At 38.2% G+C, this 24,420-nt stretch overlaps 1 protein-coding gene across 4 annotated transcripts in view; it reads right to left on the reverse strand.

Moving 5' to 3' along the window:
* The window catches only part of LOC112981171 (1-phosphatidylinositol 4,5-bisphosphate phosphodiesterase eta-2), a 131,614-nt gene that overhangs the window by 45,291 nt on the left and 61,903 nt on the right, over nucleotides 1-24,420 (reverse strand). Inside the window, exons 4-7 of one of the 4 annotated variants that reach the window (XM_026096618.2) lie at nucleotides 10,603-10,749; nucleotides 8,128-8,371; nucleotides 6,730-6,859; nucleotides 1,510-1,680 (exon numbers count right to left, since the gene is read on the reverse strand). In XM_026096618.2, coding sequence (XP_025952403.1) covers nucleotides 1,510-1,680; nucleotides 6,730-6,859; nucleotides 8,128-8,371; nucleotides 10,603-10,749 — 692 coding nt within the window. Of the gene's footprint in view, nucleotides 1-1,509; nucleotides 1,681-1,808; nucleotides 6,860-8,127; nucleotides 8,372-10,602; nucleotides 10,750-24,420 lie in introns of those variants that run through there. The other 3 variants (XM_064525432.1, XM_026096624.2, XM_026096623.2) reach the window with 3 other exon arrangements.

The raw sequence follows: 24,420 nt of genomic DNA on the forward strand, positions 1-24,420 counted from the left end.
ACGTAAGAAAGAAAGAAACTGCAGAGACTACGTTTAGGGACACAATAAAAGACCCTACAGGAACAAGAGGTAGTGGGAGCAAAGTGATTCAAGAAATAGTCAAACCAGCCCACAAGATTAAAATCTAATTGTTTGATTCACACTCTCCTGAGCGAGGCTGGTAAAATAAAAGTAGCTGCTCACTTTTGACATGCATAACTAAAGTTCCCTCTCCTTCAAAAAGGCAACACATCCCCAACTGCAAGCAGAAAGATAATGTCAGAGAAACAACCATCTCACTAACTACAAATCTTACAATGATGCCCAATTACAGAGCTTTTGTTTGTCTTTCTCCTTTCCCAGTACAGCTTATCTACTCCAGTAAAAGCCATCAGAGAATAAGCTAAGGATATCTAGGCAACACGGCTCCAAGACTTTTTTCTTATTGTATAAAAATCAAAGCAGCTGATAGGTTCAATATTGCAGACTCTTTCTGACATTTGCTCATTTACCACTCCAGAGTCAGCAAATCTTGAAACATCTTTACTAATTCAAATAGTTGAAAAGGAGTTTGATAGCCTGTTTCATTGAACATTGAATTATACAAAATCCAATCTGACTGGAATTATCTGGTCATGAGGTTGTTGATTTTGAAAACCTGGGATGCATTCAGTGTAAAGTGGGTAGAACATTTGTGGAGTATCTGTACATGTTCTGCCTGCTTCCAGCCAACTGTTTCATACACTAAATACATACAAAATGCTGTGAGGAAAGGACTAAGGATCAAAGCAAAATGCAAGCAGTCAGTACATTTTGAATGACTTCTCTTGGTCACGAAAAGTTCAAAAGTCACTGCAAAACACAAACAACCCCCCCCCCCAAACCTACCCCAAACCCACCCAAAACCACAAAGAACTCACCTGCTTAAAAATGAAATAAGAAGCTTTATTTAAAACCCAGTACCCCAGAGCATAATAAGTTATGCACAAGTTGATTAGGTGGACCACTTACAAGTATGAGGAGATTAATGTGCTAGGTGAGATACACAGGTATCACACCTAGTAACTGATATGTTTAACTGATTTTTGCTTATTTAGTCTAAGCAGGATTTAAATTTCTCCAAAATAGATTCATTATTGAGATGTGTCAATGGTGTTATATTTCACACCAGGAACTCAGTAGAGTTCTTGTTTATCAAAAACTTCCCATTCTGGGGCATAAAACCCCCAAACTCAGATAGAATAAAGCCTATTGCCACTCAGTATTACCAGAGTTATTGTGTACAGGTTTGGACTAGCCTCAAGATTACCTGTATGATCTTATTATAGCATAAGGTGCCAAGGTTTGTTACAATTTCAAGGAGCCTTAATCTACTTCTGACTAAAGTTCCCTCTCCTTGTTGTGTCTTTCATTCTTTGCTTGAAAGCAAAGAAGGAAAAGACCACTTGTAAATGATATGTTGTGATATCAATGCTTCAGGTTTCTGGCATTCTCATCCAGACTGTAAGTCTTTTCCTGGTTTTGGCCTACCTTTTGTTCAATCTCAAGAAAGCGTCTCAGATCATCTGTATCTAGGTAGTCCTTGTGATTGCTGTAGGTAAGCATTAGCAGGTACAAATCACGCCGTGTTGACATCATCTTGTAGAAGGCACAGAATTCATCAAAGCCCAGCACGCCCTGGTTATCATCCGTATCAGCCTCCTACATTATGCAACAATAAGACAATGAGATATCCAACTGCACAGCAATACTCTGAAGAGGCTTTAAACAAACTCCTGCATCAGAATAAAGCAACACTGGGTTGGATGCTGCCTGAAATGGCTACTCACTGTACGGTCTGCTAGAGCAGACTGATTAATCAGGCTGATGCTTGTCATATGAAAGACTGTGCCCTGGAAGACAGAAGAGAACATGCATGTCTGGAAGCAGTATCCATTCATATTTTCTTGAGAAGATCACTAGAACCCAAGTCATGCTAATGTCCATGACATTTATGTCCATGACTTGGAAGGATACCTGTTAAATCCAAAGCCATAACTAAAAAGAGCTGTGAGTATAATAATTTGCTAGAATACAAAAACTAAATAAAAAATCATCAGTAAATGACACTGTTACAACATACACATATTGGGACACTTCATTTTTGGCGGTCAGTTGCCCCAGCCTGTGATGAACACCACTTCAGCTCTATTTGCAGTACTACCAACTGTTTGCACACAGTAGAGATGGAATTTCTCCCAAGAAATCTTGTGATAGCCTGACCACAATGGGATCCACCACAGGATATAGTTATTACTACTCAGAGTAGAAATTCTGTAGTTACTGTGTTTCTTAAAGGCCTATTCCCAAAAGCATGAAAAAAATGAAGGAAAAAACCTGCTGGCGACAGGTATGAAAAAGGAAAGCTGAAACTTTTCTCAGACAGGACAAACAATGCTTGAATATTTTCTGAAATAAGCTTCTCCAGCATTCCCTACTTTGTTCTCAAAAACTGAGTCGTCAGCATATTGCTTTGCTCACCTTTGCTGTAGACAGGTTTAAGGATATTACAGGCCAGAGAATTAAAAAAATAAAATAAAAAAATAAAAAGGCAACTTTTTACTAACCGAATCTTCCTATTCTTCGCTGAATTTCCTTCATGCACAACCATACAACTGAAGTTATACCAGCTGAGGAAAACGCTGAAAATAAGTTCTCAGCACCATGGAGAGCAACACTGCACCGCCTTCACAAAGCATTTGTGGCCCACATGCAAACACCAATTCACAATTATTTGCCCAAGAACGAAGTATTACCATAACCCTGCAATTTATTCTTAAGTACCTACAGAGAGAGATTTTTAAAACATTACCACTGGTCCACAATCAGCCTCCTCTTTCCCCAAAGCACACTCTGCACTTGTACTTTACTGCTCAACCTTAACAGATCTTGCTCTTTTGTTTCGTTTCCACAGTCTGACAACTTCAGCGATTTCAGAGCCCATATCAACTACAACACCGAAGCTGACAGTGCTGTGGAGGATGTGATTCACAAGGGACTGGAAGAATAAAAAGTCATGAAGTTATAGATGAAGGCACTGCTTGGAGAGGTAAGGGAACTTTTGAAATTCCTGCTGGGGCTTTGGTCATCCATAGAATCCCGCGGTGTGCTTAGACTGCTGAACTTGAACCTTTAATACAGGTCAGCCCAGAACATAACTGCTGGCTCAAAAAGGAAAAGCTAACTGTAATTCTGGTAATACTGGCGATTCTGGTGAGATTAAGGAGACGTAGGCCAGGAAAGTCTAGGTTGCAGTTATAAATATGGTATGCATATGAAATGAATGAACTGGATTCAGGACAACTCTGGAACCATATATAGCCACCCCAAGCTGCTCCTGTGCCACCCCAGTGATGACTGACGTAACTCAAATGCAAGGGCATGTGGTAGAGGTTTAGTCCTTGACTGCCAGTTATGCCCTTTCCTCCTGTTTCCAGCTCCAGCAGGAGCCTCCTTGGGCTCCGTTGTTAATGACCTCAACCAAAACAGTGGGCTTGGGCTAGACATAGTGACCAGGAAGACCCCTTGTGTGTCTTGTCTTTTTCCCTTAAGTTTCTGGCTCTATTGTCAGGCTGGATAATCACCTTGGCAGTACAAGCCATGGACTGATATTTAGGTGGCACAGGTTCCTTCTGACTTTCCTTTGTCTCCCTGAAAGAGTGAAAATGGGAACTGGACTCTCCGAAAAGCTACATGTATTTAGATAAATGGAATTTCTGGATCAGGGATGATCCCTCTAAACAGTTTCCTGTAGAAGGTATCTTTAACTTAGACAAAATAGTGCACTTAAGGGACACCTTGGAGTCCAGAGGACCTAAGGGACCCCAGGTTTAGTGGGATGCATTTTTGATTGGTACAAGGAGGCCTCCAAAAGAAAAACAGAATCCCAAACTAGAAGTTTGAGAGAGACTCAGGAAAAATGGAAAGATCAAGTAAAGCCTCTTAAGAGATATTTAAAAAAAAAAACCAAATCCCTACTAACCCTAGTGCTCCCTATACCCTTTGCTCCCCATAAAATCACTACAGAGGAAGAAGAGACTACGGAGGATACTTCGCAATTTCCTCCCCTTCCGCCTGTAATACTGGAGGTCCCACATCTCCAGTGTAACACAGAAAGCCTCCAGGCCAGAAGCAGGCTGTGGCTGATGAAAATTAAGAGGGCTATGCTAACAGAGCAAAAGCAGGAAAAGAACAAAGTGTTAAATGGTCTTTTAACAAGAGAAACAAAACACAAAAGGTTGAATTTTCCAGCAGAAGCAGCAAGCGCTGCTGTGAGGACAGAGACTGCTTTAGCACATGCTGCTGCTGCCACACAGCTACAGCTGGCCTGGGTGCCTGGTCAGCTACAAGAAGACAGGGCAGGGACACCAAATGCTCCTTGAGCAGAGCTAGCAGAGGCAGTTTTGGGAAATGAGCAGAAGGTTTTAAGGAATGCTAAAACACTGCAGCTAGTCCAGGCTGTAACACTTATTAATTGCAACAGTCTATAAGCAGCCTGGGATATAACATCTGCTCGCAATGATGTGCGGCAGTGGGACTGAGAAAGAATTACAGGTACATGAAGCACTGTGTAAGAAAGATAAGAGAAGTCCCTCCCAAGCATGGTGTGAACCCTGCATGCAGAGCAGTGAGGAGAAAAGAGAGTAGCATCTTCTCTGTGGCTTCTTCTACATGCTTTCCAGACAAGTTCAGAAGTAAAGAAAAGAGCCACATACAAAAGAATCCCTGTCCATTATCAGAGGTAAAGCAACTAGATCAAATGGCTCAAGCAGAGCAAATTCAAAACATATCAACATAAAAGCAGCAGTTTACGCTTGGTGCTAGTATTGTTAATTTTAGTACTGTGTTCTCAAGTAACCGTATGGGAGTATATGAGTGAAAGAAATTTAGGAGAGGTATCAAAAAATGGAAAAAAGGATTGAAACAGAGTAATGCTAACCAAGTGCTGTCAATACTTAAAAAGTTGAAAAAATGGTGGATTAAGCATGTGTATATGAAGGTTTGATGGGGGAGATAATTAATGATAAAATATTCCAATTGACTTGGATAGAGTTCACTTTGAAAGCCAACAGTTATACAGTAATACATGATTCTAACTGGCACGCTAACACCAACATTTTTTTTTTTAGAGTGAAGAAAAGGTAAATTAAAGAGAGATCATGGTAAAACTTATGCATTAATGTAATGAGCGCTCATTTAAATTAAAATATAAAGTTCATATGCTATAGAGAAAAGATGGAACCAATGAATAAAAAACATGGATGGGGTATTGGTGAGCAGTTGTTTAAGAATATTAGCTAACGAAGTGGATAAAAATGTGGAAGCAAAGATGTAATTTCTTGGATCCTTAACATCACAAGAAAGCCCTACAGATGTAAATGTTCTAGCTTGAGTAATTAAGATTACTATTAATAGTAATCTTTGCTATTTTTGTCTTACAGAAGTAGCACAGAAAAACAAGTAATCCATTACAAACCTATGGATATCATTAATTGTATGTCATTTAGCTTGTCCTTAGCTGTTTTTATTTTATTTCATTATCATATACGCACAGGTGAAGGGATAAGTATAGTCTCTTTTTTTAGATCAGTTGCTGTGGCTGAAATTCAAATAAGAGAAAAGTATCAGTAAACCAAGGCAACAAGGGAAAAACATATCCAGTTTAAAGGGGCCTTCATCCCCAAACAAGAGAAACCCTATTTCCCTTGGAGAGGATGGACATATCCCCTATTATGAACAGCAATCATTATTAATAAATCACCAGCATATGATGCAATGCCTGTATATGTAACATCGAAAACATGTAAATGTGACTGTGTATCTGCAAAAACATAATATTTTGAGTACTATGAAAAGAAAAAATGAATCAGTTAAGTATAACATTTTTTTAATGTGATAAATTATATTTTTAAATTATAAACCTTTAGTGCAACTTTACAATACTGGAACTGGGAAGACCGCACCTTCACATAGTGAAATTTTGAATATATTTTAGAACACCTATGTATAAATTGATGGCGTTCGGATGCGTAGAAAACCAAATATTTCCCAATTGTGGGAATATCAAAAAACACTACATATGTGTATGATACGTAATCATGTATCAGCCCAGTGAAAAATTTGTTTTGTTATAAAGGAAACAATTAAGTGATTTTAGAAACATACAGCAGGAGTGTTTCTGAGACTGGAGCCCTACACCAGCAAAGACAGGTGGCCCAGCAAGGTGGAATGTCCAAGACCACCTTTTTGGAAGAATACCAGCAAGAGCAAAATCACTTATATGTGAATTAAATATGAGCAGATATCAGTTTTCAATCATCAGATCATTGTTTAGATCAAATTTTAACCAGATGTGAGTAAGAAATTTATTCTTTGGTTTCTAATGAGGCTGTAATCACTTATGTGGGATCCAGCTGTGTTTGTATGCATACCCAATACCAAGGAATGACTGAAATCACCTCAGTGTGTATAAGCTGCCTAATAATACATATGTATGTAATGCAACTTTAATTGAAAGGTATGATTCTATGAACAACAATTTATTCATTAAGAATAGAGCTCTAGAGCTCTCTCTAATTTACCAAATGTACTATATAGCATCTCTCAGCAGAGTGGAAACAAATCAGCTGAAGTATTTACAATCTCCCTTACTGGCTTCCTTTCTTTTTCTTTTTTCTTTTTTAAAAGAAACAATACTTTTTCATTTCTTACCTTAAACATTTGCTTGACTTTTTGTCGGGGTAGGTTCACATTCAGTTTGTGCATTAGCTGGAGTACTTCATTAATACTAAGACTCCCATCACCATTTTTATCTGCCTCATCAAAGGTCTGCTTCAACCACATTGAACAGGAGTTAAGGAAGTGTATGGATATCAAAGGATATTACTGAATGTTATTAAAAAAAAAATCTTTTGAGACTTAAAACTACATAGGCAAATTTTCAGGCTAGAAACCAGAAAAACAAACATATCTAGGATCCAAGAAATAAGACAGCTTTATACCAGTGTGAACTAAACTTGCCAGCAGGATTTCTTCCAGAATCAGGGTAAAATAAAAATCTGTATTCCAAAATGATGCAAATGTATCCCAAGTGCTCTTAAAGAACTTTCAGTGATTCCCAGAACCTCACCTTGCTGATATTCATTAACCAGACTTCTTTTTTGTTTCTGCCCACTAAGAATTGAAGCTCTTGCAGTCTTCCTGTCATACCACTGACTGACAGCATCTTGCAAACCTTGTTTGAGTGGTTTGCTTAGGCCAAGATCTCAAATTACTTAATATTTTCAGGTTGTTCTTACACTCAAGATAGGGCCCTAGCAAAATAGTATGATAGCTGATTATGCAAGTGATACAGAAAAGTACTTGCTGCAGAGCAGAAACTAATATATGCAGAGAAGTGAAAGCTTCCTATTGCTACACTTGAAAAAAATCAAACATTTTATACATATTACCTTTGATTTATAGTATCCAGTAACAAAGAGATCCTGCTGTTGGCTGCTGTTCAGCAGTGAGTGACCAGTGCAAAAACACTTTAAAAGTCTCAATACAAAAGTAATACAGTTAACCAGCAATGCTTTTAGCATCTTAGCAGCATCTATGGGCTAAAATTCTAATAAGCAATATGGGCATGATATCACATTATGTATATGTGAATTTTTTCATGTTAGGGAAAAGTGCATATGACGCTGGGGATGAAAAAGAGTTCAAGGTAATATACAATACAACTCTATTCATATGTTATTTCAACAGCAGTTTCTATGCTCAATATGCAATACATGCTAGCTACCCACACTTACAGCACAGAATGAGTAAACTGAAATGTTGTGTCATATTTTGTCCTGTAAAACCAAATGAAATAGACAGCTTTACACAGGTGACAGAAAGTATACCTGTATATTTTTCAGTCCATTCTCCACTCATCTCTAAATCTTGTACATACCAATCCTCTTCAAGAACTTCTGTCTGTCTCTGGAAACAGAGAATGCAATGGAAACTGTTTTGAAACTTTGAGCCTAGTGCATACTTTTAACAAAATAAACACTTCAAGGAATTTTTGTAATCTTTTAATCACCGCACTGATGGGGACACTCAGATAGCATAGAAGGATATTGGTCTCTGGTCCTCTGACGTTTTGACAGGCTGTCTTCATCACTGATCCCTGCCATCAGATATTTTAGCCCTGTGATCCAGGTGCGTGCTTCCTCTCCACTGGAAGATACCAGATCGAGAGATTCCATATGGTCTCCATAGTAGATGCTGAAGCAGCAGTTGGGATCAAAACTGCCATCAGCATAGCGCTGAAAGATCTCTGATTGCTTCCCCTCACACACCTCCTGAATAGAGTCGACAGAGACTAGAATGATAAAGGTATGTGGCTCATTAGCAACTGTGCATAGAAGAATATTCATGCAGGTAGGTTTACAGTAAGACCCCAAAGAAAGGGAATCCCTTTTTGTTTGCTTGAAGCGAGTCATCTCCTCTGATCAAACTGCTGAATCACACGGCTACTTGGCCAAAGACCTAAGGGATGAGCATACCTTACAATTCAAACAAAAAGAAAAAGCATCTATAACAAAATTAGCCTAGGTAAGCACCACACTTGGCCTGAGAAGACAAAGAGGCATGAGACAATCTGCATATTAATGTTATAGGATCATACTTTTAGCTTCCATTTGCTTAAGACTGTGTAATCTGTATTTTTAGTTTATTTACAGTTTCTCCCAACTACAAGCAAATCAGAGCTTTCTCTCAGTTATCTCCCTAGACATCATTCACTGTAAATAGAATGTACATAATTTATTCATTGATAAATCATAAGCAAAGAAATAAAGATATTGCTACTGATTGAGGCACCAAATCATTGGAATAACGGGGAAATCTATTAGAGGAAGGTTTTTCTTTAGGATTTAGTTTTACTTCTATTTCACTATTAAGCTCATGTACAATATTACCAACTTTCTGCACTGCAGAAGCATCAAGAAGTCTCAATGAACATCAGAACCCTCTAGTTCCAAGCACTATATTCATACCTAGCAAAACAGTGGGCCCATCTGTCTACATGTATGCCTTTCTAGTAAGCATGGTGCAGAGATCCGTGGCCTAGCACTGACATGAGCTTGTAGCTCAGCAGGGTTCACTCTGCAGAAATACAAGTTTGGTCCTGCAGGTAGCAGAGCTGTGTTAGTATAGACTGGCCCTCTGTGCAAGTTAGCCTTTCTTTTAGCCTGGTACTGCACAGCTACGCAGATTCTAGAGTTCATGTGCTCCTTCCTTGTTTGAGGATCTCTGTGTTGTGCCCTGCTGTGCAACCACCGACTATTCCTAAATCTGCCAGGAAAGCATACAGTCAAACTAGGAAAGGGGCCAGGTTTTCAGTGGCTCAGTAATCTCCTATTGCTCTCAATATCAGTGACAATCTGTTCAAAAACTAAGGAAATGACAGAAGGAACTATTATTCCCATTTCACAGATAAGATACTATGTTACAGAGAGACTGATTAAATACATTAAAAAGCTTGAATTTAGTGATTTGTCAGGTCATACAAGCAAGGCTGTAAGAGTGGTGGGATCAGAACTTTCAAGACCCAGCCTAAGTTTAACCATAAAACTAACACACCTCTTAAAATATTAAGCTTACATGCCCTTTTGATAGCAAAACCATGAATCATGTCCAGAGATAAAGACAAAACCAATATGTGAGTGTTTTATAAATGGAAAACTGTAGGAACAAGTTGGTCCCCTCAGCTTCTGGTGTCTTCTTCCTCCCACTGGTGCAATCATTGCCAGACATCTTACTCCCCTGTACTGTTCCCTTGCCGATGCAGTTTCACACATCTCTTTAAACAGCTTCTATTAAATAAATGGCTGAAGTCCTATCACATTACAGGTTGCAGCTTGTGACTATGAAATAATAATTGTTTCTCAAACACTTATACTTTCTTTGGAGTGTACAAGTTAATATAAGGAAATTATCGCAAGTAAGCTGAAAACTACTGCAACCTCCTCCTTTTGCACTAGATCAGCCAGCTGGAATAGGGAAAGCAAATCTCTGCCTCTTGGAAAAGCATAACTGATTGTGAACTGTCCTTTATTTTTATTATTATTATTTCAAGAGCATAAGGGATTGTTTAAAATCTGTCTCAACACACACAGAGAACTGATCTACATTTGACCTATGTGTATGCTTCTGACAGTTAAAAAAAAATAATATATGGTAAATTACTCTTCAGTCATATGGTAACTAAGTATCTAAGATACAGGGATGGAAAAGTGAAAGATAATGCTGTAGAGAAATTTTTGAAAAAGGTCCAAAACTGAAATTGCAAGGTCTCAGATTCACACAGGGTTTTTCCACAACTCATTTCCAAGTTATTACACTATTGTAGCCTGCATAGCTAACAGCAATTTAATCTCCATAAACTACTAATCTTCATAAAATCATATATTGCCCTTAAATCCAAGTACAACATTAATATTCCTCTTGATCACCTGCAAATGGAAATGAAATCCATCATGCTGACTTATTAACAAAAGGGCAAGACCCTAGGATGGACCAGAAAAAAAAGGCTCTGCATCTGACACTCACTTTTGGCTTTCTCATTCTTTCGAGACGGTCTCCAGCGAATACATGACTTGTGCTCATCCAAGTAATAAAAGCGTACCAGGCCTTTGGAACTGCCACGGAGTTTGATCATCTGTGTACCAGCTTGCATGGAACTCATACATCTTTCCACTGAAGAAAGAAATAAGGTGACATCAACAAGTCAGACTTTGCTCCTTTTCAAATTGCCTTTAGAGAAAGACGACATATCAAGCAGGCTCCCAACTAACAATATATGACAAAGAGTAAGATTTTCTGTGCTGTCTAATGTATGAGGTCAGGTTATACAGTCGCACAGTCAGGAAGACCCTTGGCATCTTTGAACTTTTGTCTGTACCTGTGAACATTTCCATTCCCATATTAAAGTACAAAACTTCCATATGCTGGAGTTGAGCCAAGGTACATACACTTCCCAAGACTATTTTGAGTGCTTAATTTGAGCTCCTGCAATATGTAAAACTCATACTGGCTCTTGACACAGCATTAAATTTCACCTGGATGCTTGGATCCTTGGCCAGTGAAAACTAGTACAATTCCATCCATGACAGGAGAGTTGTTCTGATTTATGCCTCAACTATTTGCCTCTCAAACTTCAAGGGACCTTCTGGCATAACTTCAATAGTTTTTTTTTTTATATTCCTGTTTGTAAATCTGTAGTTCTTGTCAACAGTATCACCATTTAGAAGTACAGTTGATTTCTATCAAGCAGTTTAGTTAGCTACCTGTCCAGAATCCAATTCCAAAAATGTTTAATTACCCGACTCGGCCATCAAAAATATTCCAGGAACCCTATAAATAATTCAAAGGCTTTTAAGTACAAACTACTTTAGAGTTAAACTATTTTCACTGCAGAGGGAAGCTTTAAAAAGCTATAAAAAGCTGTTGTTAAAAAACAACAAGTTATTAGAATACAGTGCAAAACTTCATTTAATTTTTGAGTCAGCTGCAAAGATGAAGCCATCTTCAAAGGCTGCGTTCTTATAAGAAGGAACACAATTAGAGTACATGCCATGGTAATGTTATCCCACAATACTTAGGGAAACGTGTGCTGAACAAAAATCCCCAAAGTAGAAGGAAGCAATTTTTCATTTTGCCTTCTCTAATGTAAATAATATGTTGCTGTGTTTAAAAAGAAGATTCCAAACTTTTCTTCTCAGGAAAAAGCTGAAAGAACAATAAAGAGCACATATTATTTGCACTGATCAATGTATTGTGGAAGGCACTCAGATACTACAAGGATAAGTATGTATAAAAAAACCTAGTATTTTCTTTCTGCCCTATAACATGTATTATCAATAAATCTTCACATATGCTTTAACACAGTCTGAAATATGAAAGAGTTAAATACAGTTCTTTATGACTCAGTCAGAAATATCATTAAATGCTAAAATAGTTGTATCTGTAACCCATAACCTGGTGTTGCAGAAGACCTGCCGTTTTCTCCTAAGCAACTTAAGTTCAGAAGCCCAGTTCCATGAATACTTACCCAGATGAGAAGCTCTCAGAATGTGAACAATCCTAATAAGCAAACCTAGAAAAACACCTCTACCTACTGCAACAATTGCAAGATTGGGACCAGAAGGGCTGCTGGACCAATCTAATTTTATTTTTGTGTTCAGTCCTAAGTCAGAAACATTTAGCCACAGACTTGACTTCCTGGCTTGACCTCAGACCTGCCTCATCACTGCGGGTTTGTCTGGCAATCTGGACTCTTGGCTGAACCTGTTTATAATCATCAGACCTGCTCTGCTTGCCTTACTCAGGTGCTGCAGAACTGCGCCCCTGGGCTGCTAAGGCCACTGCCTCTGCCTGCCTTGCTATCACACAGGGCTCCTGCCTCCTCCTAAGAGCAGCCTGCCCCTGCTGCTCTCTGACACTGACGCCAGAGCACCAGACAAAGCACTTAAGACTGTGAAGAGCTGAACTTTAGGGCATGAACAAGAAGGACAGAAATTTGCCTGGACTGTTGTCATAAACGACAGCGAACATATTACCATAAGGTGTTCTACAACAGGAGAGGGAGAATGGAAAACAGATGCTCAGACGGGAACAGTTTGAGCTGTTGGAGCTATCTTCCTGTGAAGAATACAGCACACATTGTTCTCCTACATTTTCTAACAAATTTCTAATGAATTCAAATCAGGAGGCGTTCTTCTGAAATTGAGCTACTGCAAAGAACTAAGCTCGACATCAGTTTCAAATCATTAGAGGCTAGCTATTTCACAGGAAGGAAGGCAGGACTCCCATATTTTTGCATCTCTCCCATTTACTTCCCACAATGACAGAGCTTAGCCTGTAGCTTAATTCTCCTGTGGCTTGTCTGCCTGGCCTGTATAAGTAAGATGGAAACTATATCTTTGCCCAATAAATTTACATTGTTTTTCCAGACATAAAGATGAGAAGTGTAAATTACTACTCTGAATCCAGATAGAGGAATGAAAACTAATATGTATATAACATTCTAGTGAGTTCAGATTGATTTATAAATTACAGAAAATTCAGAGGTAAGGCAGATATATTGTCCTTAAAAATCAATCATGTTTACAGCTTACAGATTAAACAGTGTCTAATCTAAAATGCTCATTCCATATATTTCAAGGTATACAAAAACCCACACAATTCCTTGAGGTCATTCAAATCTACCTCTCTGGGGCAAACACAAAAATACCCAAGAGAAGCAAGGCAGAGTAAAAAGAAATGGAAAAAAAACATGGAAGTTCCTGTGCCTTAGGGCTCATAATCACACAAGTTCAATTCATTTACTCAGGCAAAGGAGGTTCACCAAAATAGATTAGTCTGAAAGCAAATCACTAATAAATAAAAGAAAATTTAGACTTAAAACCACAATTTCATAGAGTATACTGTTCATGTTAGTAAAATATTCACAGAGAGAAGGCGTTAATTTAAGAGCAAGATAATTCCTCATCTGATATTTTATTTCTTAAAGCTGATCCCTTGGCTTTAATCACAGATGCCCTTAGATGAAATCATGTGGTCTCCAGGTAAAAGTCACAAAAGCAAATGCTGTGCCACAGCTCAGAAGCGTTACTGGAATTCACTGCAGCATCATATCCAAGGCAGATTCAAACTCAGTTCAACCACTTCCCAGGATAGTGCAGTATTTTTAATATCTGCTTTCATTCCAATTCAGAAGAAAGACAAGTATTTTTCAAATTTACCATGAGATAATTATGGAAAGCTTGAAATGATTTTAATTTTACAACATTTATGGTTTTTGACCACATTTTTGTCAAAATAGCTAATAAAAAAAGGTTTCTATTATCACTAATCATACAGACTTCAAAACGCATTACATTTCCAAATGCCTCTCGGGATACAGTGAATACTATCAGTATATATTTTGTCCATTGTACAGTAAATAAAAATTTTATAGAAGTGAGAAGAGCAGAAATGGGAGAAGTATCAAAGACAGCACCTGTTACAAAGCAGAAAAAACACAGGAGAAGCACCAAAATCAGAGTACACGTTACGCAACACACATGCTTTGATTTGCTTTCCTTACGTGAAGTTGGAATATACTCATCTGTTAAACTTTTTATAAGCATCCTTTGATAGCTTTTCTGAAATAGCCATTCATTTCTGCCACAAGATTGCTTACCCAAACCTACCCAGAGCATGTAGTACGTGTGACAGTTCCAACTGATCCGAAACACGGCACTGCTCGTTTGATGATTCAATGCACAATTGCAATTACTTTATGCAGACACAAACCTGAGTTCAATTTTTTTTTCACTGTGCCTGACAATTGAATGGTCAGACCATACTGAATATTTATTTTAAGTATCTGTGATCATCATTGTGGTTTTGATGACAGAAGGAAAGGAAATCACGAGAAATTGTTTCATTCTTGTGTCAGGAGAACAATAACAGCTTTTCTGGTTTCTACAAAGATGGCAGAAAGGGAAATCCTTAAGGTATGCAGAGGAGTTAGCTAGAGGCAGCGAAACAAAGCAGGAGGTCAAGATGGAAAGGGGGGAAAAAAAAGTGCACCTCCACATCTCTACATGTGCATGTATACTGAAAAATACACCCATTCCTGTTTACATCACTAAAAGCTTAGAGCGCTAGACAGACTGACAGGAACAGCTGTGGATAAAATCACAGTGGTACTTCTATCAAACTAAAAATTGCATCTTTTTTCTGAAGACTTTCAGAGCATATAACTAGAACACTGATGAGAAGTCAAGTATATCTGTTTTTCTTTACTTTTGTTCAGCTACCTTCTCTAAGGGTTTATTCCTGTACTTCAGATAAAAATCTCTCAGCCTTGCAATGAATTGTTTCTTGGTAGAAATGGCTGTAGCTATATATATTTTTTAAAACCTTTCCTTCTTTGTTAAATAACATGTTGCACTTCAGTAGTACCTTTTTAAAAATTCAGTAGAGGTTCAGCTCTCTTTTGATATAATGAGTTACCCGAATTTGTATCTGGATAAAATACAGACATGCAGAGTAGATGGAAACCCTGTATGGCACCAACTGACAAAAGCAATGTTACAGCAGAACAGGAAACAGAAACATAGAACCTGTTCCTGTGTTCTTACTAAGTGATGCCAGACTGATGCAGCAAAGTGACTCAAGACAGTAATTCATAGTTTATATTAACGTTTATAGTTACTATAAAAAGCCTTATGGTAGTGATAAGTAACAAAAGTACACAGATTCTAAATCCCTAAAATTTCTCCTTTTTTTTAAAAAAAACGTCCCAGTTTCATGCTTATTGTTAGAAAGATGCTCCGATCTCTGTTAATTATTTTTGGTTCAGTAGCACCATTGTCTTTGAGGAGTTTTTGAGTTTGGTGTATGTGTGTGGAGGAGTGGGAGTATTTTAGCACGTGAGGACAAAAAAAATTAGCAGGATGGAATCAGTTGGACATCTTTATATGTGGATCAGATTCGTCAAAACATTCACAACCAAAGTTTGATATGGCTCCAGGTTTGTGTTTAGGCTCACGCAGTTTCGGCACTAGTCAGTCTGTTTAGAAAAGTCAGAAGCCCAGCAAAGTACAACTGGGCTGAGCTCTGCTCTGCTAACAGATTCTGACAAGGTGCATCCTGACTGTATGCTTCAAAATAACCACTCATCTAAATACTATATGGAGAGGAAAACAGAGATATCAGAGTCTCGTTGCATTCAGGGTCCCTGGAGCACACAACATGCTTGCGAGCCTACAGTAACCCTTCCAATGCATGTGTACTATAAGGGCAACCTGCTCCATTAAAATATTACCAAAACAAAGCAGCTGTCCCATATGCAGACAAAGGACTCCCACACCTGTCATACATTCAGCACTGCAAATCCCCAGAAGCAGTAGTAATTACCACATTTTTAGAAAGTCTCATCAGAAATGGTTTTTAAGCTGTAGTTGGCTCATCAATAGACAAACCAAAGAACTGTCAGGATCCAATTATCCCTGTCAGGAATATCAGTCTCAGTTTACATAGGAGGCAACCCATCTTTTAAAAATGAATATAGCCAGTTCAGTGTGATAGAAATTCTGTTCAGCTCAAAAGCCTTGGAATTAAAAGGCATTTTGAAAATGCTGCATATGAACTACACGATTAATTTCTGTGAGCCTGAAAAATCTTCATGACAGTGTGCCGCACAGCTCTCATAATAAAAGCTCCCAGAATGCCACTTCTGGCCCTGAAGACATTCCATCAGTATCTCTCTTATCACAGAAGCTCTAACATTAACTGCTGCCTGCAAAAAAGCTGGTTTTGTTCCTCAGATACCTACGCTAATGGAGTGCATTTGTAGAAATTCCAATTTGACATGCTGCCTTAGGAATCAAACATATTGCTATTAATAACCACTCTTAGCTACAGAATTTAGTGTTCTGTGGCTCACAATGGAGGCAAACAATATATTTAGAGTACATTCTTCCCCTTACAACATGAACTCAGAGAGGGAGATTCCAGTTCAATTTTCTTTTACATAAAACCTGGACTGTTCTTTGCTTGGTGGATTCTACTCCCCGTCACCCCCAACAAAGAAAAGAAAAAAAGGAACCACCCCCACCCCCCCACCGAAAACAAGATATTGTCATGTAGTGACTGGCATGGTCAAGAGTGCCCCTAGGATATTCTCAGTCTACAGCATTCATAGATGAGGTGTAGCAGGTTGATTCACATCATCATGTCAGGATTAAGTTCAAAAACAGACCTTATCCAAGTCCAAGTCCATTAATTTTCATTTGTTTCTTTCTGCATTCCTACATATTTGTGAGGTCTTTCCTTTCCTTTCCTTTCAAGCCATCTTATTATTACTATTGCAGTGACTTTCTCCCCCTTATTTGCTCTCACTAACTCAAGTCTCACTACATTTCAAGACTCTTATTCTTCTTCTCATTAGAAAAGAATCCTTAAAAAATCTTCAGAAGAGAAAAGTTCTGTTCAAATCTGACAATGGTTGGGACAGTGCTTGCTTCATACAAGAGAGAATGTAAGACCAAATCTATCATTAAAGCATACAATCATTAGTGAATGAGATGTTAATGGGAGAAAAGACACTAAATCTTGTGGAAAGTAGAGTGCTGAATTTGAGGTCAGTCCGTCAGCTCTCCCTATCTCTTGGCCGAGACTAAATCAGCCATCTGGATACAGGAGAATGCAAAAGCAGAGCAGGATGGCATTCCTGACCCTCTGCAAGAATTCCCATTAGCTTCTAAGCTAGTTATACCTTAGACTTTCTTGTTAAAAAAAGATCTTTGGTTGGTGAAAGTAGCAAACAACTAGGACAAAAAAGTGTTTCCAAAGTAACAGGTGTTTCTGTCAAGGACTTTGAGGATACCTTATTGGAGATGAGAGGCATAAAGACAGCAATTAAAATGCTTTTACTAGAACAGGAACATTGCATATACCTAGCCATTGTCAACTAGGTTTGCTGTTTTAATCACCTATGAAAGAGGAAGGCTGCTATGAAACAAAGAGATCTTCATCAGTTAGCTAGTGAAGCTTAAGTATTTTGCCATAGCATATCAGTATTTAGATAACAAATCCCCGGGAGAATCAAGTGATCTAACTAAGGAAAAAGACAACAGACATATTTCTAAATGGTGATTTCAAAGACTGAAAACAAGACAAATCTTACATGAAAAATCAAAGAATGGAGAGTTGTACAAATTCACGTAACTAAGACCAGAGAGCCAACCTATCTTTCTGTGAATATGGAGAGGGAAGGAGAGGAGAGAAAATTTCAAAAGGCCAGCACATGTCAAATTGTGCAACACTGCATTTGCATTTTCATAGGAAGGAAAATAAATCAATTTAAAAATGTAATTCAGAGGTTCTTGAAGAGCAAAATAACTGCACTGACAACCAGTAAAACAGTGCAAAATAACACAGGACTAGGGCTGGGTTTCAACTCCTTCCTTCTTTTCCTCTCCTCCACACTACTGCTAGACAAAGCTGTCACTAAAAAACATTTAAACATAAGAACTTTTCAGATGCTACTGTCTTGTGCACTTCAGTGTCCGGTATTCAGTCTACATCTTACCAATATGACCGATTTTCCATCTTGGAGAAGCTACGATGCTGCCACCAACCCAGAAAAACTCTTCAGCCAGGCGGGCAACTGAAAACTTATTCTGAAGTAAGGGAGATTTTGAAGCATCCATATCTGAGAGAAATGGCAGCTTTAGAATTGAACACAAGCTCTGCAGGCCTTAGCAGCGATCAAGATCCGGTAGTCGCAAATCTTCAACTGAATAGCACAGAAATATTATTAGGAGAAAACACTTCAAGACAACCAATGATTTCAAAAATCCAGTAGTATTCTTCAGGTTGTTACAGAGCAGTTTCACAGTAAATTTAGACTTCTCCCATGTCCAGATTTAAACTATAAAAATATCAGCGAAATCCTTTTTATTCTATGTGATGTACCAATGTGTCTATTTTGGAGGATGAGGTGGGTTACAGTTCAATATTTTCAAGATGACACATAATGGACACAGACAGTCCCATGAGGCAAGACGGCATTTAGGTGAATCTATTTCTGGTGTACAGAGAGGCCTCCAGACGATATTCTTTTTCTTTTGCTACATCATCAACTGCTGAGCAGCCACCAAGCCATCATATCAATTCACAGTTGGATTCTGCATGCTGCTTCCTCCTTCTGACGACCATTGTTACACAGGGGTACCCCTTGCATATATTTGATTCCTAATAAACTTGCAAGTCTCGCTCTTCCTGAGGGCTCTCCTTGCTCTTCAAAAACCATCAACATTATCTGTTGCCGTAAATAAGCACAAAGATGATACAGTACAGCCCATTCCCCTCTCCACCCTCCTGAGTCACCCTTTCCTTTCACTGCAAATCCATCCAGGTGCTTAAGCTCTTCACCTTCATTCCAGGTCTGTAAAAAAAAGATGTTTTCTTCTTATACAGCTCTTCAAAAATCATTGTACACATCTTCATGTTTTCTCAGAAGGTTCTCCTCAATATTTTAATAGGCATCTCTGAGAAAAGAAAGATCATTTCTCTCCAGGCAGGAAAAAAATAGATACAATGCAAACACAGCAACACATGTTTGCTTGAAATCCTAAATCCACCATAAGCACTAATCCTAAAGCTGTAGTTCTGGCCTATCCAGTCAAGGGATTTAGGTGACACATGGTATGGCCATAGAAAATAAGAAGGTTAAAAAACAACAACAAAAACCCCACTTGTTTTCCACCTAAATTGGCAGCCTCTTTCGACCTCACAGCTCATTTAGAGACAAGCAAGAAGATGCCTGCTTAGGATACAAGCCAGCCAGCCAGTCACACTGTACAGAACAAGTGCTGTTCATAGAAACTAGGAGCATTGACAGTGCTTGAAAAAGGGGAGATCAAAGCAGGAAAGTATTAATTTTTAAAAAGTGTGAAGTCACCATCTCACTCCCTTTTAAATGCACCCAGTAAACTCCAAATGTGTACATCTATCATTTATGTTATCACAACCTCTGAATCCACAGTAAATTTGGGGTATAATGTGCAGTTGCTCTTTCTATCTGTGATCCATACAAGCCCCCTAACACATTTCTAGGTTGATTAGTTAAACACAAATCGCCCACATAAAGACATATTCATTAAATATATCCCACTCCTTCTTTCACAGTTTGAAAGAGGTTTGCTTTTAGAAATAATTGGCTCTCAAATAGAAGTCGTTTACTTCACCATCTATGCCCAGAGTTCTTATATTAGACTGGCCTCAGAGGTGAACCATAGAGTTACTTGAAAGAAAAAACAAGCTGGATCTGGGCTAAGGGTCAACAATAGCAATATGCCTGCATACACTCTTGCCACTTTTTGCTACTTACACAAAAAATTTAGCCTTCCATGTTTTAGCCTTTCATTCCCTTAATGCATCTTTTGAGAGTAATTTAGTGAGATGACTGCAAACTTAGTCTCCTGTCATGAAAGAAAGAGTGAATTCTTCTGTAAAATGATAAGTGTATATCCATACAACAGAAAACTGTTATACAGCAGGCAAGAACGCATTAAGTATGGTCTAAAGATGCTAATCCTTTTTCAGGGGAAGCATGATCTTGCATAGGCCAGAATCAGACTTGAAAAATGTAAGCTTAATTACCTGCTCTACCACACACTTCCAAGAATTTCTTGAATAAATCAGTAAATGCCTTTGTGGGTAATATCCCTGCTATAGATACAACATCTCTGTGTCTTAAAATGAGGAGAACAACATTGTTGCACCTCACAAAGAAGGAGATACAACTAAACTCCCTGGCTCAAATATAAGACGACAGAGTTACTGTAAACTTCTGCAGCAAACCAAAAGGATTGTGTTTGTTCAACTGCTATTCCCATCCTGATGGCACTTTTCTTCTCTAGCAGCACTAATCCAAAGGCTTGCTTGCAGTCTTCCAGGTTAAATATGCAACAAAATCTCAGTAGTTGGCACTCTGTGTGCCAGGCAGCAAATGTACTGCCTTTAAAATTCAATATTAATTCTGCAAGGACATCCTAGATTCTGCATTAACCATTTCTGTGATATAAATCGGAGACAAATGGAAGGAAGAAGAGTGAAACAACTTTTATTGCAGCTATGTCCAAGGTATGTTCGCAGCTCAGAGTTAGAATTCCACACAAGCAGGACTTTGACTATGGATTATTTTTTATTCTGGTACAGAGAAATGTCAGTGATTTTTAACACTAGAAAAGAAGAACTATTTCAATGTTCAAGTTAAAGTTAGATTTGTAAGCCAAGGCCCAGCCAAGAGGAAAGCTTTTATCATTTAAATCCTCTTAGTTGACACTATCAGTCAGTCCTTCAGGCCTCTTCAAAAGAGGATCACATAAACAGAGAAAAATAATTAACATCTTCCAAAAAGCCCCTTTATTTTTCTGATCATGACTGGATACTCAGCAACTGTATGGGGAAGAAATAGGAAATAACAAAGGGTTAAATGTGACACGCTCCCTCTTCCAACTATTTTCCTTAAGCATATTAAGCTGGAGTACTTAGGATATAAGCTTATTGAAATGGGTTTCTATTCTAGCCTCACTTGACATCCTTAGAAAAATTTTGCTCATCTGACACAACATATAGATTAAAGACTTCTTTCTGTAGCACTTTAGAAACTTATTATTATTCTCTGAGGGTACCAAAGGCTTTTCTTGCCACAAAAAGATTTTAAAAAACAACAATGCTTGAGTTTGCAGGCTGGCATGTGGCTTAGCCAAAAGTGTAACTCAGAAGACTTGAAGAATAATGTTGGACTGTTAAAAGTCTTGTTAGAGAAGATATCCACTTTAAGAGTTGGAAAAAAAGGCAGACTCCAGCATGCAAAAAAAGAGCATCCTGTACAAGATACAGGAGCACAACATACATATGGCCTTTAGGAAGACAGAGGGAAGTGAGCAAATGTTTGCCTGAGGCAAAAAGATTTATAATTAACCTCTCAGGACAGATGGATTAACCTCCAACTTGCATGTTTTATTGTTGAAGGAAAGAAAAAAGGTTATAATGATCATTACAGTACATAGAGAAACAGCTGTAGTCCTTAAAGCAGGAAAGACAAACCTAGAAATTACAGTACAGGAAATTTCAATACATAGACCAGATTCTGATCTCTCTCATGCCCACTGTACATCAGAATTCACTCAGAAGACAATAAATGAGAAGCAACACAAAAGGTAAATTAGGCTCACGGTGTACCAAGAAGTTTGAACATACCAGGTAATAGCATGCAGACACAGTTCAGCTGGCTACCGGTTGAATAGGTCACAGAAAACACTGTGGAAATCAATGTATTGATCACCAGAGACATTAAATATTACAGACCTGACACTGTAATTGACTTGTAAATCCACAAGGATTATACTTGTAACTTCACAGCTATGCACTCATTTATCCTTGAATGAACATACTTTACACTACAGACCTAGTTTACCAGATTAGCAAGCTAACCTCATCACAGGAGACTGATCCTAAAATAAACACATGGGTAGCAATTAGTGATACATGTATTAACTCTAACACAGATACCATTGTAGATAAAGTAGATATGTGCTTCCCATCCAGGGAACTCTTACTCCTAACAGCTGCCTAATAGAAAGAAACTGATTTTAAGAAGTCATAAATAAAAGGAGGCAAAATTGCTAATGTCTTCTGGCACACTGCCATTTAGCAGTATCAGGATATGATAAAAAAATCTGGTTGAAATGCACTTAGCTAAATACAGTTTAGAAACACATCTGGATTACGGTAAAGGTTTGAAACCCAACATACATAAGCATGAACAAGAGCAGCAGGAGCACAAAAAGACTGACCTGACAACCAAAGTCATGATGCTAGTTCAATACTTCTAAATGTGTGATTAATGTTTCTTCCCCCATAAAAAATGCTGCCTATTCCTAACGGCCTATAGCAACACTGTCTAGACAGCACGTTTCAGTTTCTCCTCTGTTGGAGCCAGTTGCCTTTAGGTTTCCATGGCTCTCTATGTTCTTTTAGTGCTATATATCTGCATGCGATAGCTGGCTATGCTTCTGGGATGGCCATTTCACAAGAAGAGGGATATGGTGAGTATAGACAATATTTGTATATTTTCTATTTTTTATGACAACTAAAAGCTTCCGCAGTAATTATATTAAGAATTCACTAGAACCATCACTTTTAAATGGTTCTGCTAACTCCTAAGGAAGGAAAATGCTCAGATACATGCAGGATTATAACCAAGTTTCCTGCACCCACTCAAATGCCAATTCATAGGCTCCAAAGGCCTGTGGACCACAGGGATGACCAGCTGGATCACGACGCTATCCGAACTGCTTACAAGCTGCCTTTTCCTTAATTCTAACATAACCACTCTAATGGCCTTTGCCATGGATACAGTCAGAGCTATAGTCTACTACACACAGCTAGACCATCTGGACAGCAAGTCTAAGCACACTAATCCTCACTCAAGATTAAAGCTACGCATCTTCCCCGGGGCAGATGGGAGCCATGCTGTTTACTAGCTTCTGTTTCTCACCCAGTACGATCCAAAGTTTAACATTTTTACCTTTGCTCACAACAGACCTAAATGATTCAGCTGTATTGAAATATACATCCCTTTAGTGTGCATCAATTTACAAGGCCACTGATTCCATTTGGAGAAGTACCAGCAGCTGCAACATGGCACGTTGTATTCTGCCCTTTCAGAATTGGAATTCACAGTAAGGAAGCCCTGAGAGGGCTGCTTTAGCTAAAGAATTGTCAACATGAACATTTCCAAGGCTTTCCAATGCTAGTTAAGAATTCATAGTTTTTAAATGTAGTGCTGATCCTGAAATCTTTTAAGTTACTTTACTCACATAAATAAACATTTGTAGAATTGGGACCTGTTAGCAAGAACAGCACTAACATAATAACAACAATTGGTTTGCCTCCTTCTATGATGTTCAGACCTCTTGAGCTCTTCTGAAAAATTTGATGCAATTATTTTAATTAAAGGTGTATTAGGCTTTACTGAGCCTTTGTAGGTCATGCCTTAGGGAAGACGCTTTCATAAATGTCCTAAGATTCTGATTCACATTTTACCAACGAAACGTTAAGGTCTACAATGGATTTATCCCTAAGCTATCAAACCAGAACCCCACCACCACCACACACAAATGGGAGGCATAAGGCTTGGAATTTTTCAATGTCTTCATCAAATTCTGCTCTCATTGTAGAAATATTATTATCCCTTTTCCATTTAAAACATGCACTGTCTTTGAAATATTTATACAGCTTTGCCTTCTGTGATTAAAAATAAAATAATAGCCTACTAATGAACTCTACTAAAAATTCTGATGCTAGTTTTGGCAAAGGAAATTTAATTTTCAAGATATTTTTAGTAAAAAGATTTAAAAACTATGTTAGCAGCTTTGCAAAAAAAAAATTGCAATGAAGTTTTGTATGTAGAAAAATGTCAGCCTAAAACAAAGATTTTAAGTTTCTTCCAAAGACAGACCATATAAATGCTGCTCTAAGGTCACCTTGTTTCCAGTCTCTGAACTTGTATAAGAAAATATCCCTACACTCTTCTTGAAGTAAGAGCTTAAACTCTTTACATTTAAAGATCTTTCAGCACTTTACCATCTGTTCAGTGACATGGGTCATAAACAGTGAAAGGAAGATTAAGGCGGGTTGGGAGGGAAGAAATCCATCAATATTATTGAATGACTATCATGAAAACACCTTTAAGAATTTAAGGCAAAGTTGGTGCAGGAAAACAAGGCAGATTGAAAGAGGTTAAGAAAAGCCATCTGCTTCTGAAATGCAGTATACTGGTCTACCATCATCAGATGGTAT

This window comes from Dromaius novaehollandiae, chromosome 24 (assembly GCF_036370855.1).
Source record: "Dromaius novaehollandiae isolate bDroNov1 chromosome 24, bDroNov1.hap1, whole genome shotgun sequence".
Taxonomy (NCBI): Eukaryota; Metazoa; Chordata; class Aves; order Casuariiformes; family Dromaiidae; genus Dromaius; species Dromaius novaehollandiae.